General features: G+C 41.3%; 1 protein-coding gene across 2 annotated transcripts in view; it reads right to left on the bottom strand.

Moving 5' to 3' along the window:
* Positions 1-21,121, bottom strand: part of LOC149178260 (uncharacterized) — a 40,979-nt gene extending 19,858 nt beyond the window's left edge. Inside the window, exons 1-6 of one of the 2 annotated variants that reach the window (XM_089420297.1) lie at positions 20,743-21,121; positions 20,577-20,649; positions 20,322-20,444; positions 19,157-19,600; positions 18,087-18,983; positions 17,633-17,824 (exon numbers count right to left, since the gene is read on the bottom strand). In XM_089420297.1, the coding sequence (XP_089276423.1) occupies positions 17,633-17,824; positions 18,087-18,983; positions 19,157-19,600; positions 20,322-20,426 (1,638 nt within the window). In that variant the 5' untranslated portion in view covers positions 20,427-20,444; positions 20,577-20,649; positions 20,743-21,121. Of the gene's footprint in view, positions 1-17,632; positions 17,825-18,086; positions 18,984-19,156; positions 19,601-20,321; positions 20,445-20,576 lie in introns of both variants that reach the window. The other variant, XM_089420299.1, reaches the window with a different exon arrangement.
* Between the last annotated feature and the right edge of the window lie 1,565 nt (positions 21,122-22,686).

A 22,686-nucleotide genomic window follows, 5' to 3' on the forward strand; every position in this document is an offset into this window, starting at 1 on the left:
CCATCCCCTACTTTGTTCCATCACTCCGTCACATGCCACCACCATTTGAAGGATGTACCTTGGACATATCATCCCCTTTAAAAGTGGAAACCACCTAATAGGGCACTTGGTTAACCCCCCTTGGAGCTTGGAGACATTAGCACATGCCAAAGCCCACTGTGGAAGGGCATGCCATTATGAAGTGCCCACCTGTTGTCCATGGTTTGTAAGCTCTTTAACTCAATTTCTTTAAATGACTTGTTGTACTGGAAGGCAAGGGGACACATTGGATCTTATGTAGGATTACAGATGGTCTCCACTTCCTAACTCTCTAGAGGGCACATTGGCACATGTAGGGTGTGTGTAGAGAGCCATGGGCCTCCACAACAGTAGACAACATTCCATGGATCCCCAGAGATGTTTAAATATTGCTCGAATTTCATCTATTGGATGAGGAAGATGCACCCAGTTCACCATGCCCAATCAGCCCCATAGTTGTATCACACACTTAGCAGACGACCCAAGACCTGCATGATGATGTAGCATCACTTACACCACCATCCAATCTCTTGCAGATGGTCTGCATGCATCTTCGATCTATTTGGGGACCCATGAGGACACTTGTGTGCCCCCACACCCATTGGGAGCACCACCGATTTATTATTTGGAAAACAAGGGGCCAACCCCTTGTCCACTACTTTTCAGAGTCCTATTTCTCATTATGGCACCTATGGACTTCATTAATCCTTGATCCCCGAGTAGTTAACCGAAAAAAAACATAAAAGGCAAAAGGCATATAAAAAAGGATGGAAAAATCAAGGGCGGGGTAACTCATGTACCACAATTTCTCCCTCCTATACATTATATACCCAAGTGTGGGCTTCCCCTTTATTAGCTATCCTTGTACCTTGGCATGTGACCCAAGATTGCCCCCTCCATCCCCTACTTTGTTCCATCACTCCGTCACATGCCACCACCATTTGAAGGATGTACCTTGGACATATCATCCCCTTTAAAAGTGGAAACCACCTAATAGTGCACTTGGTTAACCCCCCTTGGAGCTTGGAGACATTAGCACATGCCAAAGCCCACTATGGAAGGGCATGCCATTATGAAGTGCCCACCTGTTGTCCATGGTTTGTAAGCTCTTTAACTCGATTTCTTTAAATGACTTGTTGTACTGGAAGGCAAGGGGACGCATTGGATCTTATGTAGGATTACAGATGGTCTCCACTTCCTAACTCTCCAGAGGGCACATTGGCACATGTAGGGTGTGTGTAGAGAGCCATGGGCCTCCACAACAGTAGACAACATTCCATGGATCCCCAGAGATGTTTAAATATTGCTCGAATTTCATCTATTGGACGAGGAAGATGCACCCAGTTCACCATGCCCAGTCAGCCCCATAGTTGTATCATGCACTTAGCAGACGACCCAGGACCTGCATGATGATGTAGCATCACTTACACCACCATCCAAGCTCTTGCAGATGGTCTACATGCATCTTCAATCTATTTGGGGACCCATGAGGACACTTGTGTGCCCCCACACCCATTGGGAGCACCACAGGTTTATTATTTGGAGAACAAGGGGCCAACCCCTAGTCCACTACTTTTCAGAGTCCTTTTTCTCATTATGGCACCTATGGACTTCATTATGCCTCTTAGAAGACCCAACGACATGTACTATTGATCATTGGACCTCTTCAAAGGCTTATTCTTTTGTTTATGAGCTAGTTTGGTGGGCTTGTCACCAAAATTTTGTTATTTCGCACATTATTTTATTCTAAGGGCTAATGTAGGCCTAATTAGCTAAATTGAACTCATTAGAAGTGTATAAATACAAGTGATGTGAATTCATTTTAGCATCATCACTGGGATTGGATGATATCTACTTGTGAAATTTTTGCTATCTCTTGAGGATGAGATTTTTGGGATGAATGGATGAATTTCGATGTTTGGTTAATCTTCTTTGTCTTGGAGCTTCTATGATTGGCATATCTTGGTGATTGGATATATTCTTCTTACATGTAAGTACCATGTTAATGCTATTTTGATTCTTTATGTTGTTGCATTCATGATATTGGGATTTTCATTATTCTAGGGTTAATTTGCTGCTTTTCTTAGAACGAAATTGTGGAAATTGAATCTCTAAATAGTGATATATCATGTATGGGCCATGTTTGAATGAGTCAATGTTCCTAGAGACATTTTGTCTTGATAAGTCACCAAATATTGTCGAACGAAGTATAAATACCTTGAAGCTCATTCCATTAAGCCCTAATGCCCAACGAAGTTGATTTTTAGGCCTCCTTGACAAGTGGAAATAAATCCAAACTCTTGATCTTCCATGACTCCATCTCTCCCAAAGGATTAGGCATTGGTCCTCCATAGGTAATCACCTTAAAGCATCTCTTTTCACCTTCTCTCTTTCTTTCTAGGCCTAACCTACATAGGTCACCTAGGGCATCACTTATCTCACAATCTAGCCATCCAAATATTTCGAATTTTGGTCCACAACTATTGGAGTTTGCTCTAGAAGCCCTCCAAATTTGAAGCAAATCTGACATGGGATCTTGAGATATTGCAAGCCCTAGCTCGAGGACTATTTTTTTCCCTAGGTTTCCCTTGGCTAGTGACCTCAATGGGATTATTGCATCAAATTCAAAGAAAAATTCTCCTTTAATCCCTTTCTCCCCCACTCAATTAGGTCAAGCACACCGTTAGTTGATAAATTTCATCCCCTGACCTAATTTTGAGTCCACTTGGTCCCATGACCTTTTGAAGATAATTCCACAAAGACCAAGTTTCCAAAAGGATCTTAAGTCTAGGAATCTCTTTGATAAGTCATATACTCAAACCCTAGCCCTTGGGATTCTCCTAAGCCCTTCCTAGAGAGCCTTTCATCTTGCTTTCCAAGCAAGCTAGCCATATATTTGAGACTCTCTTGTGAATAGGCTTCTAGGATCACATTTCACCCAATTATTGATCCATTCATTTTCGTGATCCTCATTATACCGGGTCTCCTCCCATCAGTGAAAGTCCATAAAGAAGAGGGAGCCTTAGATGAGGTGACAGTGGGCTATCACTTCATTGTTTTCCTTGACCTAGTAGTTGCCCTATAGGACCCCCTCCTAAGACCCCTGCTAGTTTGAGCGGTAACATGAACCATACATTTTGAAGTGATGACATGAAAAAGCCTCTAAGGAGCTGACAAAGATCAACAAAGAAGACATACTCGAGAAGATTAATATCTCCCAGTTGAAGGTGTACAATCTATGAGCTTGATGGCATATACCCACTCTAAAACAAAGTTTGGATGAACCATGACAACTTGTGGATTGGAATATGCAAATTACACAATAGTGTATGAAGGCTTCTCATAATAAGTTGGTTAGACCTTGCAATTCAAGACATGGAGATCTACAATCGTTGTTTGGTAGCAAGTAAAGGGCACACCAAGAAAATCAAAGTTCCAATGATGGGGAGTCAAAGCCTTACATTTTGAAGCACTAATGTGAAAAAGGCTCATGAAGTTGTTGAAGATCAACAAAGAAGACATACCCAAGAGGGTTGATATCTACTGGTTGAAGTTGTATAATCTATGAGATTGATGGTATATACCCACAATGAGAGCATAGGTCATGAACATTGTGTTGATGATGATAGCATCAAACAGGTACATCCAAACAGGTCTAAGTGTCTAGATATGTGAAAGTCATCCAAGGACCTTTAACCTTAGCAAATTACTTTAAAGAAGTAATTAAAATAATTGTTTTTATAAGAAAAAAGTGAGTTAATCTAATGAAATGCAAAGGTTGTATGCGTTAATGAATTAGATGAATCTCAACTGCCGATCTCAAGTGAAGTTGAGACCTAATCTCAACTCTCAGACACTTTGGAGATTAGTCTTGTGGATTTAGTCAATAACTCAAACTTAAAAAAGGAAAGTTGGGCTAAGGAAAAAGACACATCAAGTGAATACAAGAGAGTGAGATAGTGAGATTTTACAAATTGGGTGGAGAAGGACATTCATCCAATTGTGCAAAATCCGAGGAAGCAAACAAGGGGCAACAAAAGGCAAGGATCCAACAATTATGTAATTCCATTTTCAAGATATGGTCAAAATGGACATAATCTACCCATGGTATTTACCATGGTATTCACCCATGGTATCTGCCCACAGTATTCTCCTTCGTTTTTTGGGGGAAAAGAATAAAATAAGGTTTCTAGAGAGTCCATCAAGCCTATAAAAGGGGATAGGAGCTAGACATTGAGATCATCCTGAGTTTGTCTATCTTATTGTGTGTTTGTTGAGAACTTGGCGTGGCCAGTTCCACTTTGATCGCGGGACAAACTCCCCGTGGTGACATTGTGTGGTGGATCCATTCAAGATTCGCAAGTGGGCTTCAGTGTCTTAGACTAGTTATTGTTGAGCAACAGTACATGCTATTTGTACGGGCTTCAGTGTGTCTTGTATGAGCATGTATCTTGTTTTCAGTTATTAATATAAATAAGAGGCTGCATTTTTAGATCCCTTTGGTGTTTGTTGTTTTTGATTGCGAGCATTTTCATTAGAAGGGCTTCAGTGTGTCTTGCATGAGCATGTATCTTGTTTTCAGTGATTAATGTAAATAGGAGGCTGCATTTTCAGATCCCTTTGGTGTTTGTTGTTTTTGATTGTAAGCATTTTGAGTAGAACACTCAAGTGTGCCAGATCTGTTAATAATTTTGACGTTTGGGATCTTATAGTGGTATCATTATTGTGCATCTTGCCAGCCTGAGGGTTTATTATAGATCAACTTCAATATGTGCTCATCCATCCATTGTGCAGAAATTGGTCTGAGAATTCATCATCACCTACTGCGAGGGGCACAATGCCAATAGGTCAGGCCACGGTGTGCCTATCATACAAGCCAATCTCATACACATCCACCAAACCTCGACTCGTGGAACCATACCTACCAAACAGTCTTTCTCATGAAATCTCCTGCCTTCGTGTATACAGACGTGTGAAGGGTCTGCAAAGAACTGTTGATTGTCCCTGTTTTAAGAGCTGAGAATCATTGTTTAAGAGAAACAAGCACCAACATACTGCAGTCGAATCCACTGATCTATGGGCACAAGGAGGTCATTATAACGAGTGTTGTAAATCCATCCACCGTTTGATCGCAGGGCCAAAGACCCAGGTCTACACGCGCTAGCATCAACGAAGCGAGGGGGGGAATCGTGGAAGGCCATACACTACGCTAGAAACTGTCACATAGGACCGAGAAGCATTATACCAATGTTAGAGGGGTGACGCGTATATATTAAAGATCGAGGGCCTACCGCTCACGCAAACGAAGGAGGGGCGATGTATGTTCGTTATGCATCTAGTAATTAGATCAATTTCTTTGATCAAAACAAGCGACTATGATTATCCTACAAGGGCAGTTGAACCGGATGTGGGTGAAGACCTTGGACGAAGCCATAGTTTTAATTTGACGGGCGTTGACCTAAATCTACAACACCACTTATCCAAGGTCAAAACATTCATGCTCTTTGTGCCATAGCATATTTATGCCAATGGAGCGAATCCCACATTAGAGGAGAAAATTGTTATACGGCAGCAACATAAAGGCAATTGATTTTTTTTTTTAAAAGGACCACTATCGAGCCACATCTAAGTTTTGCAGTCAATCAAGGAGTGAAGTTCGGGTGAAGTTGTATTTGCACGAAAGGACGTGACATTTCTTAGAGGCTCCATATCGAAGGTCGATTTTGCAGGAGCACGAGACCACTAATTGTTGGCTATTAAGGCCAGGAGGCTAGTGTCAGTCTCCATTTTATGTAGGCAGCAACCACGCACAAGTGCACCAGAGATCGTGGGTCGTCAAACAATTGGAATAATTTCAAAGGCCAAAATCAATCCCTCATCGCAGATTAAATCTCTGAGAAGCTGAGTTTTTCCTTGGGATCTTACAGCTTCTGAAGCAGGTTACTCTAGCTACGTGGGCTGTGTTGGGGAGAATGCATTGTGGAGGTTCGATGGAAGTGCAAAACTGAAGCTACATGCCACTTACAATACCAAGTCCCAAGTGTGTGCTTTCACATATCTGAGGAATAAGGTCGTAACTCTCATGCAATAGGTAAACTTGTCCCCAAAGCTGAGCCTCTAATCGTGTAGAGTTGAGTCCATATGAGCCACATCTATTGCGCTTTGGCACAAAGCAAAAGGTTTTATAGGATTGGTTGAAAAATCCCAAAACGTGACTCAACCTTGCACACATCAAATTGTACAGGGTTATATTGGAAAACAAATAATATATATCTATATATAACTCATGACATACCAACTCGGTGATGTGTAATGATATTGGTGAATACAAGAAAGAGAAAAGAAGGAAATTATGGTGTGTTAGGGAATCATTGTGCCTTAGGAAATTTCAAGTGTGATTGTATTTTGCTTAAGGGATATCAATATTGTTGCATATTCTTGAAGAAACCTTGGAAAATACCCAAAAACATTTTGATGAACTAGTGAAAATATATGGTCCTTTACATAGCAATACCACCTTAGACCAAAATAATGGTCAAAGCAACAAGCCTTTCTCAAAAAGAGTCTATGCCATTCTGCAGCAGAAGCGCCCATGGGAAGTGAAGGAAGGATAGGGAAGAGGGGCTAAGCTCTTCACACTTGGATCTGAATTGCAACAAACAAAGTCAGACATAGACCTTCATAAGTTGGAGGAATTAGACACATGTCTGTCCAAGGTGGGGCAGCTAGAATGGAAGAAACTCAGTTGGGCTCTCAAGCCATCCATGCTTGCATTAATACAACCCAAACTTTGGGAGCATCCTTGTGAAGAGGTCAGACTTACAGTTGCTTCTTGTCTCAGCAGGATCATAACTTTAACATCACCACTACTGCCTTACAATAATGATCTCATGAGGGAGATATTGTAGTTGATAGTGGAAGCCCTGCAAGGGTTGAACAACATCATCCTTCCTAGTTTCCAGAAGTGGCGCAATATATTAAAACTCATGGCAGAGTTCAGCGTTGGCTCATTCATGCTGAATCTAGGATGTGAGGACTTAATCTTTCAGGGGTTCCAAAAAATTTACACCAACATTACATCAGCTCATCTAGATTGTGTCAAAACAAGCATGCAAAAGATTATGTCCTTGTTTTTAGAAGGAGATGTCAACATCTGCAAGATACTAAGATCCAAATTGTTGACCATTTGGAGAAAGGAACTAATTGTATCACCAACTGCTTGTGATCTAGTTGAGAAGTTGGTCATCCAAAACATAAAATTGCTTAGAAGGGTGCTGACTAGAACGGAGTTGAGAAGGATTGATGGAGAAAGAATGAACAAAACCTGCAACAAGAATGAACTGAGGAGAGGACTATGCTTTATCCGCAAGGGGACTTGGGCCCTTAACCATTCATGTCCAGGTGAGAGGAAGGAGGCAACAAAGACAGAACAAGAGGAGATTCCTTCAGATCATGGGGAGTCTTTTGTAGTTGGGTCTATTTATCTTTAGGATGGTGAGCAACAACGTGTTATTATTCAAGGAGACTTGCAGGATGACAAGCATTTGGAAGTGCATGAGGAAATTCTACCTAACGGTATTAATTAGGTAGATTCCTATACAACTAAGTCCACAGGTCTCCAGGGGGATGTCCATAAAGAATATGAACAATCAAGTATAGATAAAAGTCCATCAATGCATCTATGCTCGACAATTGGAGAGGATGAACATATTGTCTTCATAGATGGAGGAGGCCAGGGAAATTTGAGTGAGGAGTCAGCGATAGTGAACCAGCATGATGAGCATGACCATGAGGAGCTGCATGATAGACATAATGTGCAAAATGAACCATTCCTAGAGAGTCGGTCAAAGGATCAAGTTGAAGCTGTGGTCATTGGGCATCTAGTGCAGACAAGTACAGAGACATTCAACAGAGCACCAGAATTGCCAATATAGGACTTTCGGGAAAAGATCATGCATTTCGAGACAAATCTAATGATGTTGAAGCAGAGAGTCTGGGAAGTACGAGACACTATCTTACAGGAGAATAGGAAAATTGAATAGCTCAAAGGAGTATGTGCTGAGTCAATGACCAAGCTGTCTAGCATTGAGGAACGACTCAAGTCCCTCACAAGGCAGCAAGAGGAGTACAGTTGGGAGTTCCAGAGCAGCCCTCTACAAGAGTACATAGATAGGGCTTGCAACACTACCAACCCGCCTTTATACATTGAGGATAGCAGAGCAGAGTTCTACAAATGGATCATGTTGGGTGATTGAGTGGAGCAACATAAGTTGAGCATCAGGCAATATCAAGAATTATTCCATGTGCAGGCATTCCTGCATTATATCCTTCACAAGATGGATAGGTGAGAGATTATGAGTTGGAACTCTATTGATGGGATACTCTTAGCCAAGGGCATATTGCAGCTTGGGCCCTTAAGCACGGGCAGTGATGGAGGGTTGAGATGGAATCATAACCCATAGGTCCCAAGACTTAGGTGGCATTAGGATCCAGGAGAATCCATTGGGGGCGGGGTTGGCCAGAGGATTGTTTGGAATCCAGGTAAATTTATCGAGGGAAGGATTGGCTGGAGAATTGTTTTTGGATCCAAGTATTGAAGGATCCATTCAGGATCATTTACAATGGAGGCATGGAATAACACACTGGGTTGTAAGGGATCCTGGTATCAATGTACAGATGCTTATGTTGTGGATAACAGTGGATTGCTTGAGGCCAAGCAATCTTTGGGCGAGAGGATTTGTAATATTCCGTTTTCTGGATATGGTCAAAATGGACAGAATCTACCCATGGTATTTGCCCACAGTATTCTCCTTTGTTTTTCGGGGGAAAATAATAAAATAAGGTTTCTAGAGAGTCCATCAAGCCTATAAAAGGGGATAGGAGCTAGACATTGAGATCATCCTGAGTTTGTCTATCTTGTTGTGTGTTTGTTGAGAACATGGCGTGGCCAGTTCCACTTTGATCCTAGGATGAAAAGCCTGTGATGACATTGTGTGGTGGATCCATTCAGGATTCGCAAGTGGGCTTCAATGTCTTAGATTAGTTATTATTGAGCAACAGTACATGCTATTGGTAGGGGCTTCAGTTTGTCTTGTATGAGCATGTATCTTGTTTTCAGTTATTAATATAAATAAGAGGTTGCATTTTAATTAGAACACTCAAGTGTGCTAGATCTGTTAATAATTTTGAAAATGTCACCAACAACTACATGTAGTTTATTTCTAACAAGAAATAATGGGGAGGTTAGATGGGTTGGAGTCGTTGGTTGTAAGGAAAGTAATTGTAAAGTTCATTTTATTAATGTGAACCATGGTTAGCTCCTCTATTATGATTGTTGATGGTAAGATGTATGAAATGGAAGTTTGAAAGCCCTGCATCAAACAACCAATCTAGGACAATAAGCAAACATAAATTATCAAAGCCCTAGAACTACATCTATATGCATATTTCACAATCTTAAACTATTGTCCATTTATTGTACTTTAATTGAGTTCTACAAAAGAGGAAAAACTATTATTGAAGCACCCTACCTTTATCTTAGCAATATAATAATATATATTTCTTTATGGAATTTGCAACTTGCACAAGATAACACAAACTTCCTTCATCTTAGGTTCCAAGTCTGATGAGTATCTATTCTACAAAAAAACACCTAGGGCTTGCAACCAACCTCGTCCTTTTTCAAAATGCCATTTGGGCAGGGCACACCATAATGTGAATGGAACCCTAGTGTATGGGTCCATATGCCATTGACCTCACTAGTGAATGAATGCCTCATTGGGAAATCATCTTTACAAAAAGAGTTCAACCCCTAATCATCAATTGAAGGCACTCTCCAACCCCTCTTTACATGTCATTGGTATTTAATGCATAGGCTACCGTGTAGAGAGGTGTGCTTATCTTGTTCCACCTATGGTGTATGGTGTTTCTACATTCCTTATCACAAAACACCAAAGTGGTATCCACCTAATAAATGACATATTGTCCCATCCTGACATGTTGCCACTTGTCTCATAATCCCTTTTGAGTCTAAGGATTATGTATCTATATAGAGAATGACATCCACTATCCAGGTAAATAAATGCAACCATATACTTGTAGTCTACTTTTCAGTCATCATTAAGCACTCAAATTCACATCCTCATTCTCATTTTCCTCAACAGCCCCAATTTGGGATAATAACTACATAGAAAGCATAAAAAATAACATATCCTATTTTATAGACACTATGACCTTCATCACATAAGACTTATAAATAATTAGGAAGGTATGGTGCTTGCACATAAACATTTTCACATAGATTTAGTTGATCCTTCCAACATTAATTAACATGTTCACATATCATGGGGTCCAAAAAATTTGTCGTACCTACTCGAAACCAATACCCTATCTTTAGACAACATGCGTGATTTGTATACGTGATTGCTTATACGAAGTGGAATATTTCACCTCCTACATCGAACCATAGAGAATCCCCTCCCTCCAATTTTTATACAACTAATTACTTGGAGGAAGAAGGGACCCATTGAAGATGTGATTCGGACTTAAACAGGAACACAACAAATTACAGAGATAACCATAAACACAGATATGCAGCGGAAATAATACTTCATTTCATTAATGTAAAATACTGAAATATGCTTACAGACAGTAATGGAAATAAACTAGCTAGGGAGATGGTAGCTTATCTCTGAGGAGAGATGTGGTGGCTACATGCCTCTGAACTGTGTTACAATGAGGCTCGAAGGCCTATTTATTGTTGAGAAACAATGGAAAACCCTTAACATTCCAAAACCTAACCCTAGAAGATGAAACGCCAAACTGTGGGCCCCGTTTGGGTAAATTGGTACACCAACTTCCCGGGGTCATAACTTTGGCATACGATCTCCGTTTGATGCGTACAATAGCTCGTTAGAAAGATCTATCCGAGCACTGCCACTTTGGGAGGCAACATGGGTCCATGGACCCATGTTGCCCCAAATTCCCAAAAAAACGTCGTTTAGGGCCTCAAAACGGCTCCGGAAGTTCAGGACCCGAAAAACTGCTAAAAATAATAAGTTGTGCTACAATTAAGGAAACTGAAAATGCTGAGAGAAACAATGGTGGGGGTCCAGGTGGACTTCGCAGGTGGCCACCAATATCCACCTGGATCGTTCCTCCCCCCTTAGGAAGCAATGGTCCCCATTGCGTTGAGTTCCTCCATGAGATGAGGAAACTTTTGTTGAACTTGTTCCCTCGTGAGCCACTTGCCCTGGTGAAGGAGTTGGCCTACTTTGACAACTCGATACAGTTGGATATTCTGTTGGCGAGTGTTCTTGATCTGTGTATCCATGATCCGATCAGTTGTAGCTTGTTCCATGCAATCTGGATTTAATTCTGTGGGTGTGAGTTGTTCTGCAATGTCGGATGTGTCTAGCAATGGTGGAAAGTATGGTCGAAGGCGGTCCACATTGAACATTGGGTGCAGGCCAAGGAATGGGGGAATGTTGAGCTCAAATGCATTGTCTCCCATAGCCTTAGTAATGGTGTAAGGACCATATCGGAGTGGTCTCGGTTTCCGATAGGCTCCAGTAAGGCATTCCTTTTGCAAATGCAACAAGACTTTGTCGCCCACCTGAAACTTGTGTTGCACCCGATGTTGATCATGTCGCTGCTTGTACTTGGCATTTGATTTCTCCAGAATTTCATGGACCTGCTGGCGAATATGTTGGATGCGCTTAATGAAGCTGGTGGCCTTATCTGTTTCGGACTAGACATGAGCTGAATTTATGTGAGTAGCTGCAAGTGGCATGGCCACATCAATGGGGCATAGTGGCTGGAATCCCAAACCCACCTGAAAAGGGCTATGGCCAATGGAGCTGTGAAGAGCTTGGTTGTAGCTGTGCTGAACATAGGGGAGGCTCTCATCCCATGTGCGTGGATGCTTTGAGTTATACATGCGCAGAATGTGCACAATCATCCTATTGACAACCTCTGTCTGGCCATCAGTTTGAGGATGGAAGGTCGTGGACTTCGTGAGTTTGGTGTCCAGCATTGACCAGAGACTGGACCAAAATGTGCTGAGGAACCGACTGTCCCGATCTGAGATGATAGACTGTGGGATCCCAAAGTGCACCCACACTCGTTCAAAGAAGAGTTTAGCAGTGGCTTCTGCTGTGATATTCTTCTTGCAAGCCGCCATAATGGCCATCTTTGAGAACCTGTCGACGACCACAAAAACACAGTCATTTCCATGCTTAGTGGAAGGAAGGCCTGAAATGTAATCCATGGAGATGGATTCCCAAGGTCGACTAGGGGTAGGCAACGGGGTATAGAGGCCATGCTTCTTGATGGTCGGTTTGGCAATGGCACAGGCAGTACATGATCTGATGTACCTCCCAACCTCCTGTCGAAGATTCGGCCAATAGAAATACTTTTGCAGTACTGCCACTGTTTTCTCGACCCCGAAATGCCCAGCAGCCCGACTGTTAGTGTGCTTCCCAAATCATCTTGGCACGCTCGCTTGAGATTCAGTTTGGATTCGATCAGAGAGGACTGATGGGTCGAGACCATACCTTTTTTCCGGATGGATCATAAATAAGGATCAGGATATTTATAATTTGATTAAGAATGTCACATGTATTATTGATCAGAGTCTATTATCAACCAACGGAATTATAGACCAGTTCATGTAATTCCCAGATCCATTGAAATACAAATATTTCAATCCGATTAGGTATGTGGATAAGGTCACTTTTTTTTTTTAGTGAATGCGAAGGAACACAAAGGTGACCCAGGTGGCATAACAGGGCATCCTGGAGGTGAAAATCTGGAACATGTCGACCCTCCAAGAGTGTCTGGTATGTGTGGCCGAATTCTGGGTCGCTTTTATAGAGAAGTGGCCAATCAGAAGTCTCGTGCCCACAAGAGTTGAGCACAGTGGTTAACGCCATGATCGGTGGTCGACTGAGGCAATCTGCAACATTATTGGTGCTGCCCTTCTTATACTTGATATTCAAGTGGAACTGTTGCAGGTATGTAGACCACTTCTGATGGCGATCATTCTGCAATTTCCCTTGGGTCTGTATGAACTGCAGGGGTCGGTGGTCTGTGTGGATGACCGTTTCCTTCCCCAAAATGTAATGCTTCCATTGTCGGCAGGCCTGTACAATGGAATACATCTCTTTATCATAAGTGGGGTACTTCCGGACTGTGTCTGAAAGTGTTTCACTGTGATATGCCACTGGATGTCCATGTTGAGTAAGGACTGCCCTAATAGCATAGTCAGAGGCATCTGTCTCGACCTCAAATGGTTGTTGTAAATCTGGTAACGCGAGCACTGGTGCCGTGCAGAGGCAATCCTTCAACTCTATGAATGCCTTCTGTTGAGATTCAAACCAAAAGAATTTTGCTTTCACCCCTCCCTTGGTGACTTGACTCAAGGGCCAAGTAATATGAGAAAACCCCAACACAAACCTGCGATAGAAGTTGGCAAGACCTAGAAAGCTGCGGAGCTCTGTTAGAGTGGTTGGAGATGGCCAATCCCGAATGACTTGGATCTTGGCTGGATCGACATGCACCCCCTGTTCATCAATGATGTATCCCAGATACTGAACCTGGGTCATGCCAAAAGTGCATTTCTCCAAATTAGCACATAGCTTGTGTTGCCGCAATGTTTGGAGAACCTGTCGGATGTGGTGGAGGTGCTCTTCCCAACTCTGGCTGAAGATCAGAATGTCATCCAAGTATACTACTACAAAGGAGTTGGTGAATGGCCGCAAGATGTCATCCATTAGCCTCATGAAGGTTGCAGGAGCATTCGTCAATCCGAAAGGCATAACCAACCATTCGAAAAGGCCCTCCTTGGATTTGAAGGCAGTCTTCCACACATCAGAGGGTTCAATTGGTACCTGGTGATATCCTGACTTCAGATCGATCTTGCTGAAATATTTCGCCCCCTTTAGTTGGTCCAGGAGGTCATCAATCCACGGGATCGGGTACCTATTACAGATAGTGATCTTGTTCAGCGCCCGATAGTCAATACAGAGTCTCCACGTCCCATCCTTCTTCTGTACCAACACGATCGGGCTCCCACAAGGCGATGAACTCGGACGGATGTGACCTTTCTGCAGGAGCTCCTAAATCTGCCTCTTGATTTCATTGTTCTCAAGAATGGAGCGCCGATAAATTGGTCCATTGGGCAGCGGCGCACCTGGGGTCAGATCGATGGAGTGCTTGACCTGACAGTGTAGAGGAACCCCTGCAGGGGAGGTGAAGATGTCCTCGTACTCCTCCACAACCTTGTCCATCTGTAGTTGTCGCGCAAAGGGACCCCGTCTGGAGGCCGCGGCCACCGTCTTCTTCTTTCCTTGAGGGCATATCATCAGGAAAACAAATTTCCTGGTTTTGGAAATGATCTTACTGCATTGTTTTGCAGTAATCAAAGAGATGGCAGTAGGTGGTGCTACCTCTGGTATCCTGTACAACTTATTTCCCAATGTAATAATAACAGCACAGGGCCTTGATTCATACACAGCATGTCGCTTCCACAAGTATGGATGTCCTAATAATACATCACAAACTTCAAGGGGAGCAATGTCACACAATACCTCATCTGTGAAGCGCTTGATGTTGTATGGAAGGCAACACTGCTGGCTCACGCGAAGATCTCGTCCTTGGTGAAGCCACCCAATGGTGTATGGTTGTGGATGTGTTGTGGTCGGTAAGCCCAACCACTTCACGACCTCTGCCAAAATGAGGTTCTTTTGACTCCCGCTATCAACAATGAACTGTATCGGGGAGCCCTTTACCCACATCTGGGAGTGGAAGAGACGCTCCTCCTCTGGATCTTCGGGTTTATTTTTCTGGACCTTGGCGGTAGCAACAGTGGCGTTGGGATCTGCATCAATGATCTGCTTCCCTTTGTCATTCCCCTTATCGGGTTCTGACTCAGAGTCGGAACATGCATCTGATTCTGAAACCTTTAGCTCAGCCACCAGTGACTGCTTGGCCCGACACTCACTTGTGTTGTGAGTGGAGCTCTTATGGAACTCACACCATTTTCCCGTGTCCTTTTTCGGCTTCGCGACGCTGTTCTTTGCTTGCAGCTTCGGCGGGTTGTCTTGGGCTGTCCCGCCTTGGCTTTGTCCTTTGTTCTGTGGTTTAGGGGCACCTTTCCCCTGCTTTGGATTCGCAGATCCAAAGTCTCGCTTCTTTTGTTTAAACTTCTGCTCAACCTTGACAGCATATCGGTATGCTGCGCCGAGCGAGGAGATGTTCAGGAATTGTATTTCTTCCTGGATGTACTTGTGCAGGCAGCCACGGTATTTGAGTATCAAATGTTGCTCTGAATCCTTGATACCCAACTTTGTGCGAAGGGTATGGAAAAGATTGGTGAACTCTGGCACATCTTGGTCCCTTCCCTGCCGCAGCGTGGTCCACTTTATGTATTCATCCTCATAGCTTCCGACAGGGTAGTACTGCTCCTTGATGGCATCCCGGAAAGAATTCCAGGTGGGTGCGGCTGAAAAAAGTGAGCCAGTACTTTCATCCTTCTGCTCGCAGTAGGTTACCCACCAGTGCTTAACGTGGGGGGCTGCTTTGAGAAGAGCAAAAACAATCTTTTCTCGACTCGAAAATTCATGAACAGAAAAATAACCCTCTAGCAAATTTAACCATTTATCTACGGCATTTGCGTCTTCTGACCCTCGAATATGGGGATTTCAAAATTAACTTATACCTTAAAGGGCGTGGCGTTTCCAAAGTAGCTGCTGGAAGCCGATGTGTCGCTTCTAGGTAGCCGCTGAAGGATCTGGGCAAAGCTGTCCATCATCGCGTTCTGTTGTCGCTCGAGGGCTTCTTCGAGCAAGATTTTGATGGGATCTCCTGCCCCCTCGTCTTTCTTCTCATCCGCCATGAGAGGCCGTCGGGATTTGCGAGGCCAGTCTTGCAAAGGTTCGACCAGTTCAAGCCCTAACTCCTTATATCCCGACCTTGTTGGGGACATGCAAAGAAAAACAGAGAAAAAGCAGACCGCTCTGATACCACTGATCCGGACTTAAACAGGAACGCAACAAATTACATAGATAACCATAAACACAAATATGCAACGGAAATAATACTTCATTTCGTTAATGTAAAATACCGAAATATGCTTACAGACAATAATGGAAATAAACTAGCTAGGGCGATGGTAGCTTATCTCTGAGGAGAGATGTGGTGGCTACATGCCTCTGAACTGTGTTACAATGAGGCTCGAAGGCCTATTTATTGTTGAGAAACAATGGAAAACCCTTAACATTCCAAAACCTAACCCTAGAAGATGAAACGCCAAACTGTGGGCCCCGTTTGGGTAAATTGGTACACCAACTTCCCGGGGTCGTAACTTTGGCATACGATCTCCGTTTGACGCGTACAATAGCTCGTTAGAAAGATCTATCCGAGCACTGCCACTTTGGGAGGCAACATTGGTCCATGGACCCATGTTGCCCCAGATTCCCAAAAAAAACGTCGTTTAGGGCCTCAAAACGGCTCCGGAAGTTCAGGACCCGAAAAACTGCTAAAAATAATAAGTTGTGCTACAATTAAGGAAACTGAAAATGCTGAGAGAAACAATGGTGGGGGTCCAGGTGGACTTGGCAGGTGGCCACCAATATCCACCTGGATCAAGATGAGAAAATGTTGATTATTAGCTAATGGTGGATATCCATCCACCATCCATGACAAATGACTCGATCCTCACCCAAGTTTCTCTCAACTCCATCTAAAATCTAGTATTGAACACCCTTTTCCCTAGTGACAATGACCTAATCCTGCTTTCACATGATAAGCATAGATAAAGGCCCTACAACAAAAGGCTTCATGACCATATTCTTGTAACAAGAAAACAAATTAGTATAAAAAGGAAAGCCATTTCAAAGAAAAAAATTGCATATTGCAAATTTCTATTAGAGCCCCCAAAAAGCATCTTTTTAATTTATCTAGAACCAAAAATCCTTGTTGCACACACACTAGAATCTCCAACCCTAATTTGACTCCTTCGTGTTGGACTAGGTTAACGAAATAAAATGACTTTCTAGTTGCAAATCACCCTTCAATAACCCTATCTTAAAGTTTAAACATTTTGGATTTTCACAAAATGCTTGTTCTTAATGTCTTGACTCCCTTATTGGCAACACCCAAAATCTGTTCTTTAATCATTGGTAGCTCCTTGAAACTTCTTCCATGCAAAAATGGCATTGTCATTGATGTGACCTTCCACTGTTTTGGGGGATTGTTTGTTGCTTAATTTGGTCACATATTGCAACATTAGCTTTTGTGGTTTAGTATTGCTTGAGGATTAGGTTTGACATGTGGCTTCTCTAAGTTGGAATCCCTCCTGTTTCACTACCAGAACAGTCATTCATCTAGAGCTTGGTTGAGTGAAAGGCTTTCTAGGACCAAAGACAGAAATTGGAGAAAATACAAAAGAATAAACATACAAAACAACGAAAGCAACCACACAGCCCTATGTACAAACAATTTATACATTAATGGATGTCATCTATGAGTTCAGCTTAATTATAAATAAAGGACAATACAATAAGAAAATAAAAGTATGGCTCCAACATCAACACCAGAAATTAAACTAACATACCTTCTCCATTTCAGATGGCAAATCCCAAGGCTGTTTTGGTTCATTTTTTAAGTTCTTCATATCAGATGTATTGAACAGCTCATGATCTAAATTAACATCTGGCACCCCAAGGATATTAATAGGAAGACCTGTCAAAGCTCTGGCTTCAACACAAGTATCTTTCAGGACAGTTTCTTCCATTGTTGTGTCAATCTGTCATTTATTGCAATCATAGCTTCAGCATACTTTTAGATAAGTTTACTCGAAGACAACCATCCTCATTATAGAAATGGAAGAACGATGACAACTTTAACATTCCTAAAATATAGCAATAATCATATTTTGTATGTTTGATGACATAATGCCAAGAAGCTGGTGACATGATTTAATCTTTATACAAAATGATAGTATTGCTTAAAAGAAGAATTCATTCTAATACATGCAGAAAACAATGGTTTAGACAATGTTCAGTTACCTGTTGCTCTTTACAAGCCCCTTGTCTGCAATTGCCACCTGTTGAATATGGTGATAAAAACCTACTTGCTCCATGAGGAAAGAGGGTAGACGACAACATTCTTGAGCCATGAGACATACGGGGTCGTAAGCACCTATTTGCACCATGAGGAGGTATTATTATTGAAGATGCACGTCTAAGCTCTCTTGATGATTCAATCTTTTTTGACATATTCTTGGGAGAGGTAGAAGCAGCACAACCTAAACTATGAGTGCTCAAATGGCTATCTCCAAAACTATCATGTGGATTTAATGAAACTGCCTTATTTGACAACATTTTCTTCTCTGCTCGATTGTAAATGTCTTCAGAGGTGCTAAGGCCCTTCATGTGTTGTAGCTGCAGAGGCTCTCCATAAGAATTGCACTCCTGTTTTTGTTCAGGTGAGCAGAATTCATAATTCTCAGCCTTCCTGAATTCAATGAGCGATCTATTTTTCAGGTCAACAAATAATTTAATCCCGTTGTCACACTCAACAGAGTACCGAGAAGAATCTTCAGGAGATGTGTTGATAAACCCATTATCAGAGGAAACTAAATCTGTATTAACAGTGAGAGTTCTCTTCATTTCAAACTTATCATTTATGCTGGCCAAGCTATTGGAAGTTTCTTTACTACCAGCACCTTCACTTACCATGACTCCAACAGGTTCCTTCATTGATAAATCATTTCTATATTTCCTGTGTGTATGGTCCTCTGTGTTTTGTGTGTCAACGAGAGAATCCTCATTTAACCATTCATAAGCGAATTCATTGCCGGATTTGACTGATGTATTTAGAGCTATGTCACCACTACTCTGACTGACTGTTTCAACAGTAAGGTCTTTGTTAGTAATGACTTTATCCGAGTGGCCTGTGTTATTCTGCATTGCATAAATGAAACAAATAAGAACCTAGCAGTCAAAATAACTCAGCAATATGGCAATCTGGTAAATAGACTCCAAAAAGCAAAATGTACTAATTTTCTGCCAGATCTCAAACATTTTATTTGTCTGCAAGCAATGACAGTAAATTAAGATAGCGGGATGAATATTACCTGGTGAGAAGCATGATTTGTGAAGTCAGTAGCAATATCTACTACGAGATTCTCCATACTCACATCACCTACCCCTCCTCCATCAGGTGGGCCCTCTTGAACTCTGATGTATGCTTGAAAATCTCTGTCATTTGCATTACATTTTCTACAAATATCATCACTCTTTTTATCAACAAAATCCATTTCAAACTCTTCTGATGAAATTGCCTGGGCTTGATCATTACAGTTATCAGTTACAACCAACAAACCATCTTTCCTTATTACTTCTGCGTTTTCTGTCTCAATGCTCGATTGTATCGAACAGGGTTCCTCCTCTTGATCCTTGATGAGGAATTTTGTCACTACCGAGATGCCATTTTCTTCTGCAATCTCTGTGTTAAGAGTGTTTGAATTACCTGTTTCATCCTCCAACCTTGTTATCTGGTTTTCCAAAACAGAAGCATCCTGCAGATCCATGATCATTTTAGATGGGCCATAAACTAAGATTGATACAGGAATCAAATTCAGTGCTAATTGTTGTCAAGCCAGTAAATCACTCTATTATACTAAAAATGATGATTGCTACTATTGAGTACCGCATCAAGAATGGCATAATTGAGAAACAGGACTCTTGCTATTCTTTTGGAGCAAAAGTGCATCCTATTGCCATTTGAACCCCAGAATGTTAGCAATCCTTTCCTAAGAGGTGGTGGTTAAAAGGTCAGGAGAGTGGTGTGTCAGGCCACCATCAAGGTTCAATTGTCCTTGATGCACGACTAAGCAGTTGGGGTCAGGTGCAAGTCCTGGGTGAGTTTGAGAGAAGAGCACCCCTCTTTCACTGCAGCACAGCTGAAAGAAAATGGTTGTTATTACTGATTCATCCTTTGAGGTAGTCTCACCAGTGTAAACGGGCTGCTTGTGGTGCACAGGGTATTCCGACCAATTGTAATGGCGAGTTTAAAGGAAGCACTATATCAAAATAAGAAAAAAGGAATGGTCGTAATAAAATCAAAAGCACTCGAAAAACATACCAATCGAGATGAAAATTTGCTGCAAAAGCAAAGAAAAATGCAAAATACATCGAATCTAAGGGTTGGTCCTGGCAGAAAAGACAACACAGAAATGGAATATTTAAAAATTATAAAATTAATAAAAAAACGCCAGATAAAGGACAAAGGGTAGATACCCTGGATACAGAAGAATCGGTATCATCGGCCATGCAAATGATATTTGTACTGGTAGGAATCCCACCTCTGCTATTACAATCAGTCTCTCTATTTTCTCCTACCATCCAGCTGGCATAAATGCTCTGTATTCCATCAATGTTCATCAAACAAAGATACAAATCAAACCCGGATGCGACCAAATAAAACACACAAAAATGTTCGTTGACCAGCAAAAACATAAAACACCCAGATGAGTGAAAGTAAAACATCAATACCTGTCGAATTGTTGATATGATATCCAGTAATTGTGACTTCTTTGTATTATGAGTGAAAGTAAAACATCAATACCTGTCGAATTGTTGATATGATATCCAGTAATTGTAACTTCTTTTGTATACGAAAATAATGAAGTAAAATTATAAGAGTTTAGGGTTTCATGACATGAGATTGCTGAGAAGAAATTTTCTGAGAATTTCAATAGAAAATTTGTATTGCGGTTGACGGTGAAGAAGTGGAGACATAAAGCGCCATGCACAGTTACACCTCCGAATGAAATCGATCCATTACAAGACACGAAGTGGAAATTCGAATTATCTATCACGACACGACCCTAAGATCGGGAAATTTATAATATGGTCGCTGATTAATAATGGCGTGCCTACGAATATAAATGGAACACTCCCTACCCTTCAAAAGTTAATGGTGATGATGGAGCATGCTCGGCAGTTCACCAATGGTTAATTTTTAGGGGCGTGAATAACCGAAACAGGTATATGTTGGGTGTCCTGGATGGAAGAGTACCCACTCTTGGGTTAGCTTCATCCAAGAAAGTACCTACATTCTGTGGTTCCCCTATTGAATGATGTTTTGTCCATATACCCGGGCTTTTGAGTGGATCTTTCTAATAATTTTTAAGTTGAATGCGATAGGTTTAAAGAAAAAAAATAAGATTAATTTTTTTTAATTTGAAACTTTTTCCTAATAAATAACGTAATAATAAGTATTGGACAAGTACTATACGATATATTAGTAAAACTATTGCTTATACTATATACAATCACCACAAAGTTAAATCTTTTGGGCAATTTATCTTGAATTATTTATATGTATTTAGCATTTCTATTCCAACGTGTATTATAAATGTTTGTATAATATAATTAGTTATGAAATCAAACTCTCAGGTCACATATTACTTTACTTTTGTTGAAGACAATTAATATCATTATGTTATGTTACAAATATGGTTGTATTTTTTTTAATTAAAGAACTTTTATTATTCATTTACCCAAACAAATTTCATTTACAATATAATTGTATACACGACAAAATATAATATATAAAAATAGTTATATTTATCTAGTTACATATAAAGTAATATATAAGTTGGATGCGCCAATTATTGTAGCATGGAGTAATGGAAGGAGTAGAGGGCTTGACGGTTGGGAACCTTAGTCGCCTCTGCCCTTTGGTTTGTGCCACCTTCTTTTTCTGGCATGTTCGTGTAGCCAAGGTTTTCACCTTTATTGTCTGTCGATCTAGCTCCTTTGGTGTGTCTGCGTGGATCATTTTGGGGGTTTATGGTGGGTTTCTTTGATGGCGTCGTTGCCTCCCCCTGCTAGTGCTCTTATTAGCGATTGTTGCATGCTTGGGTGTTGGGGTTTTTCGCTTAGGTCTTTGTGCTTTGCTCGTTGGGATTTACTGTCATCACTGCTCTTTCTTCTAATGGTTTTGATCTATTACCATCGTCGCTTGTTGATGCGGGTTTCCTTTGGCTAGGGTCTGCAAATGTTTTTTGTGTTGGTGTTGCTCATGACTTCGTTGGTTCCAGTTTCTTGTTGTCGTCTTGTGCTCATGCACGCCTATGAGATTTGGGCTAGATTTGTGGTCATTTAGTTGTGTGTTCTTGGGTTTTTGCCCAATTTATTTTTGTAATATTTTCTGATTTTTTCAGAAAACTTTGAGATGTATCTCAATTTTTTATTGGGTTTTTTGGTTTGGTCATCTAGGGTTTTTTGGCCCTCTTTGTAGCCACTACTTGGTTCCGAGTAGTTTTTGTTCAAATGCACACCCTTGTGTTTTTACAAAATTTTATTTTGTTTATTTTCATAAATAAAGTGTTACAATTTTTTTTTCTTTTTTTTTTTTTATGGGGGAACAATAAGTAATGTATAAGTTAGCCTTTTGAGTTAGCTTGAGTGGTTGAGTGTTGTGAATTACATATAGGATATTGCAAGATCAAGTGTCTAGGTTCTATCTCTATAGATATCATGGGCTTCACTAAATGCCATCATCGAGGTAGGTTGCCAAAAATTGCAAACCTTAGTTTACCTTATGTAACATCCTCATAATGAGGTAAAGTGCGCAATGGATTTCCTAGGATGTGCA

Source organism: Pinus tabuliformis, chromosome 4_1 (assembly GCF_031772625.1).
Source record: "Pinus tabuliformis cultivar Carrire ecotype Pingquan chromosome 4_1, CPIR1, whole genome shotgun sequence".
In the NCBI taxonomy this organism is placed as follows: domain Eukaryota; kingdom Viridiplantae; phylum Streptophyta; class Pinopsida; order Pinales; family Pinaceae; genus Pinus; species Pinus tabuliformis.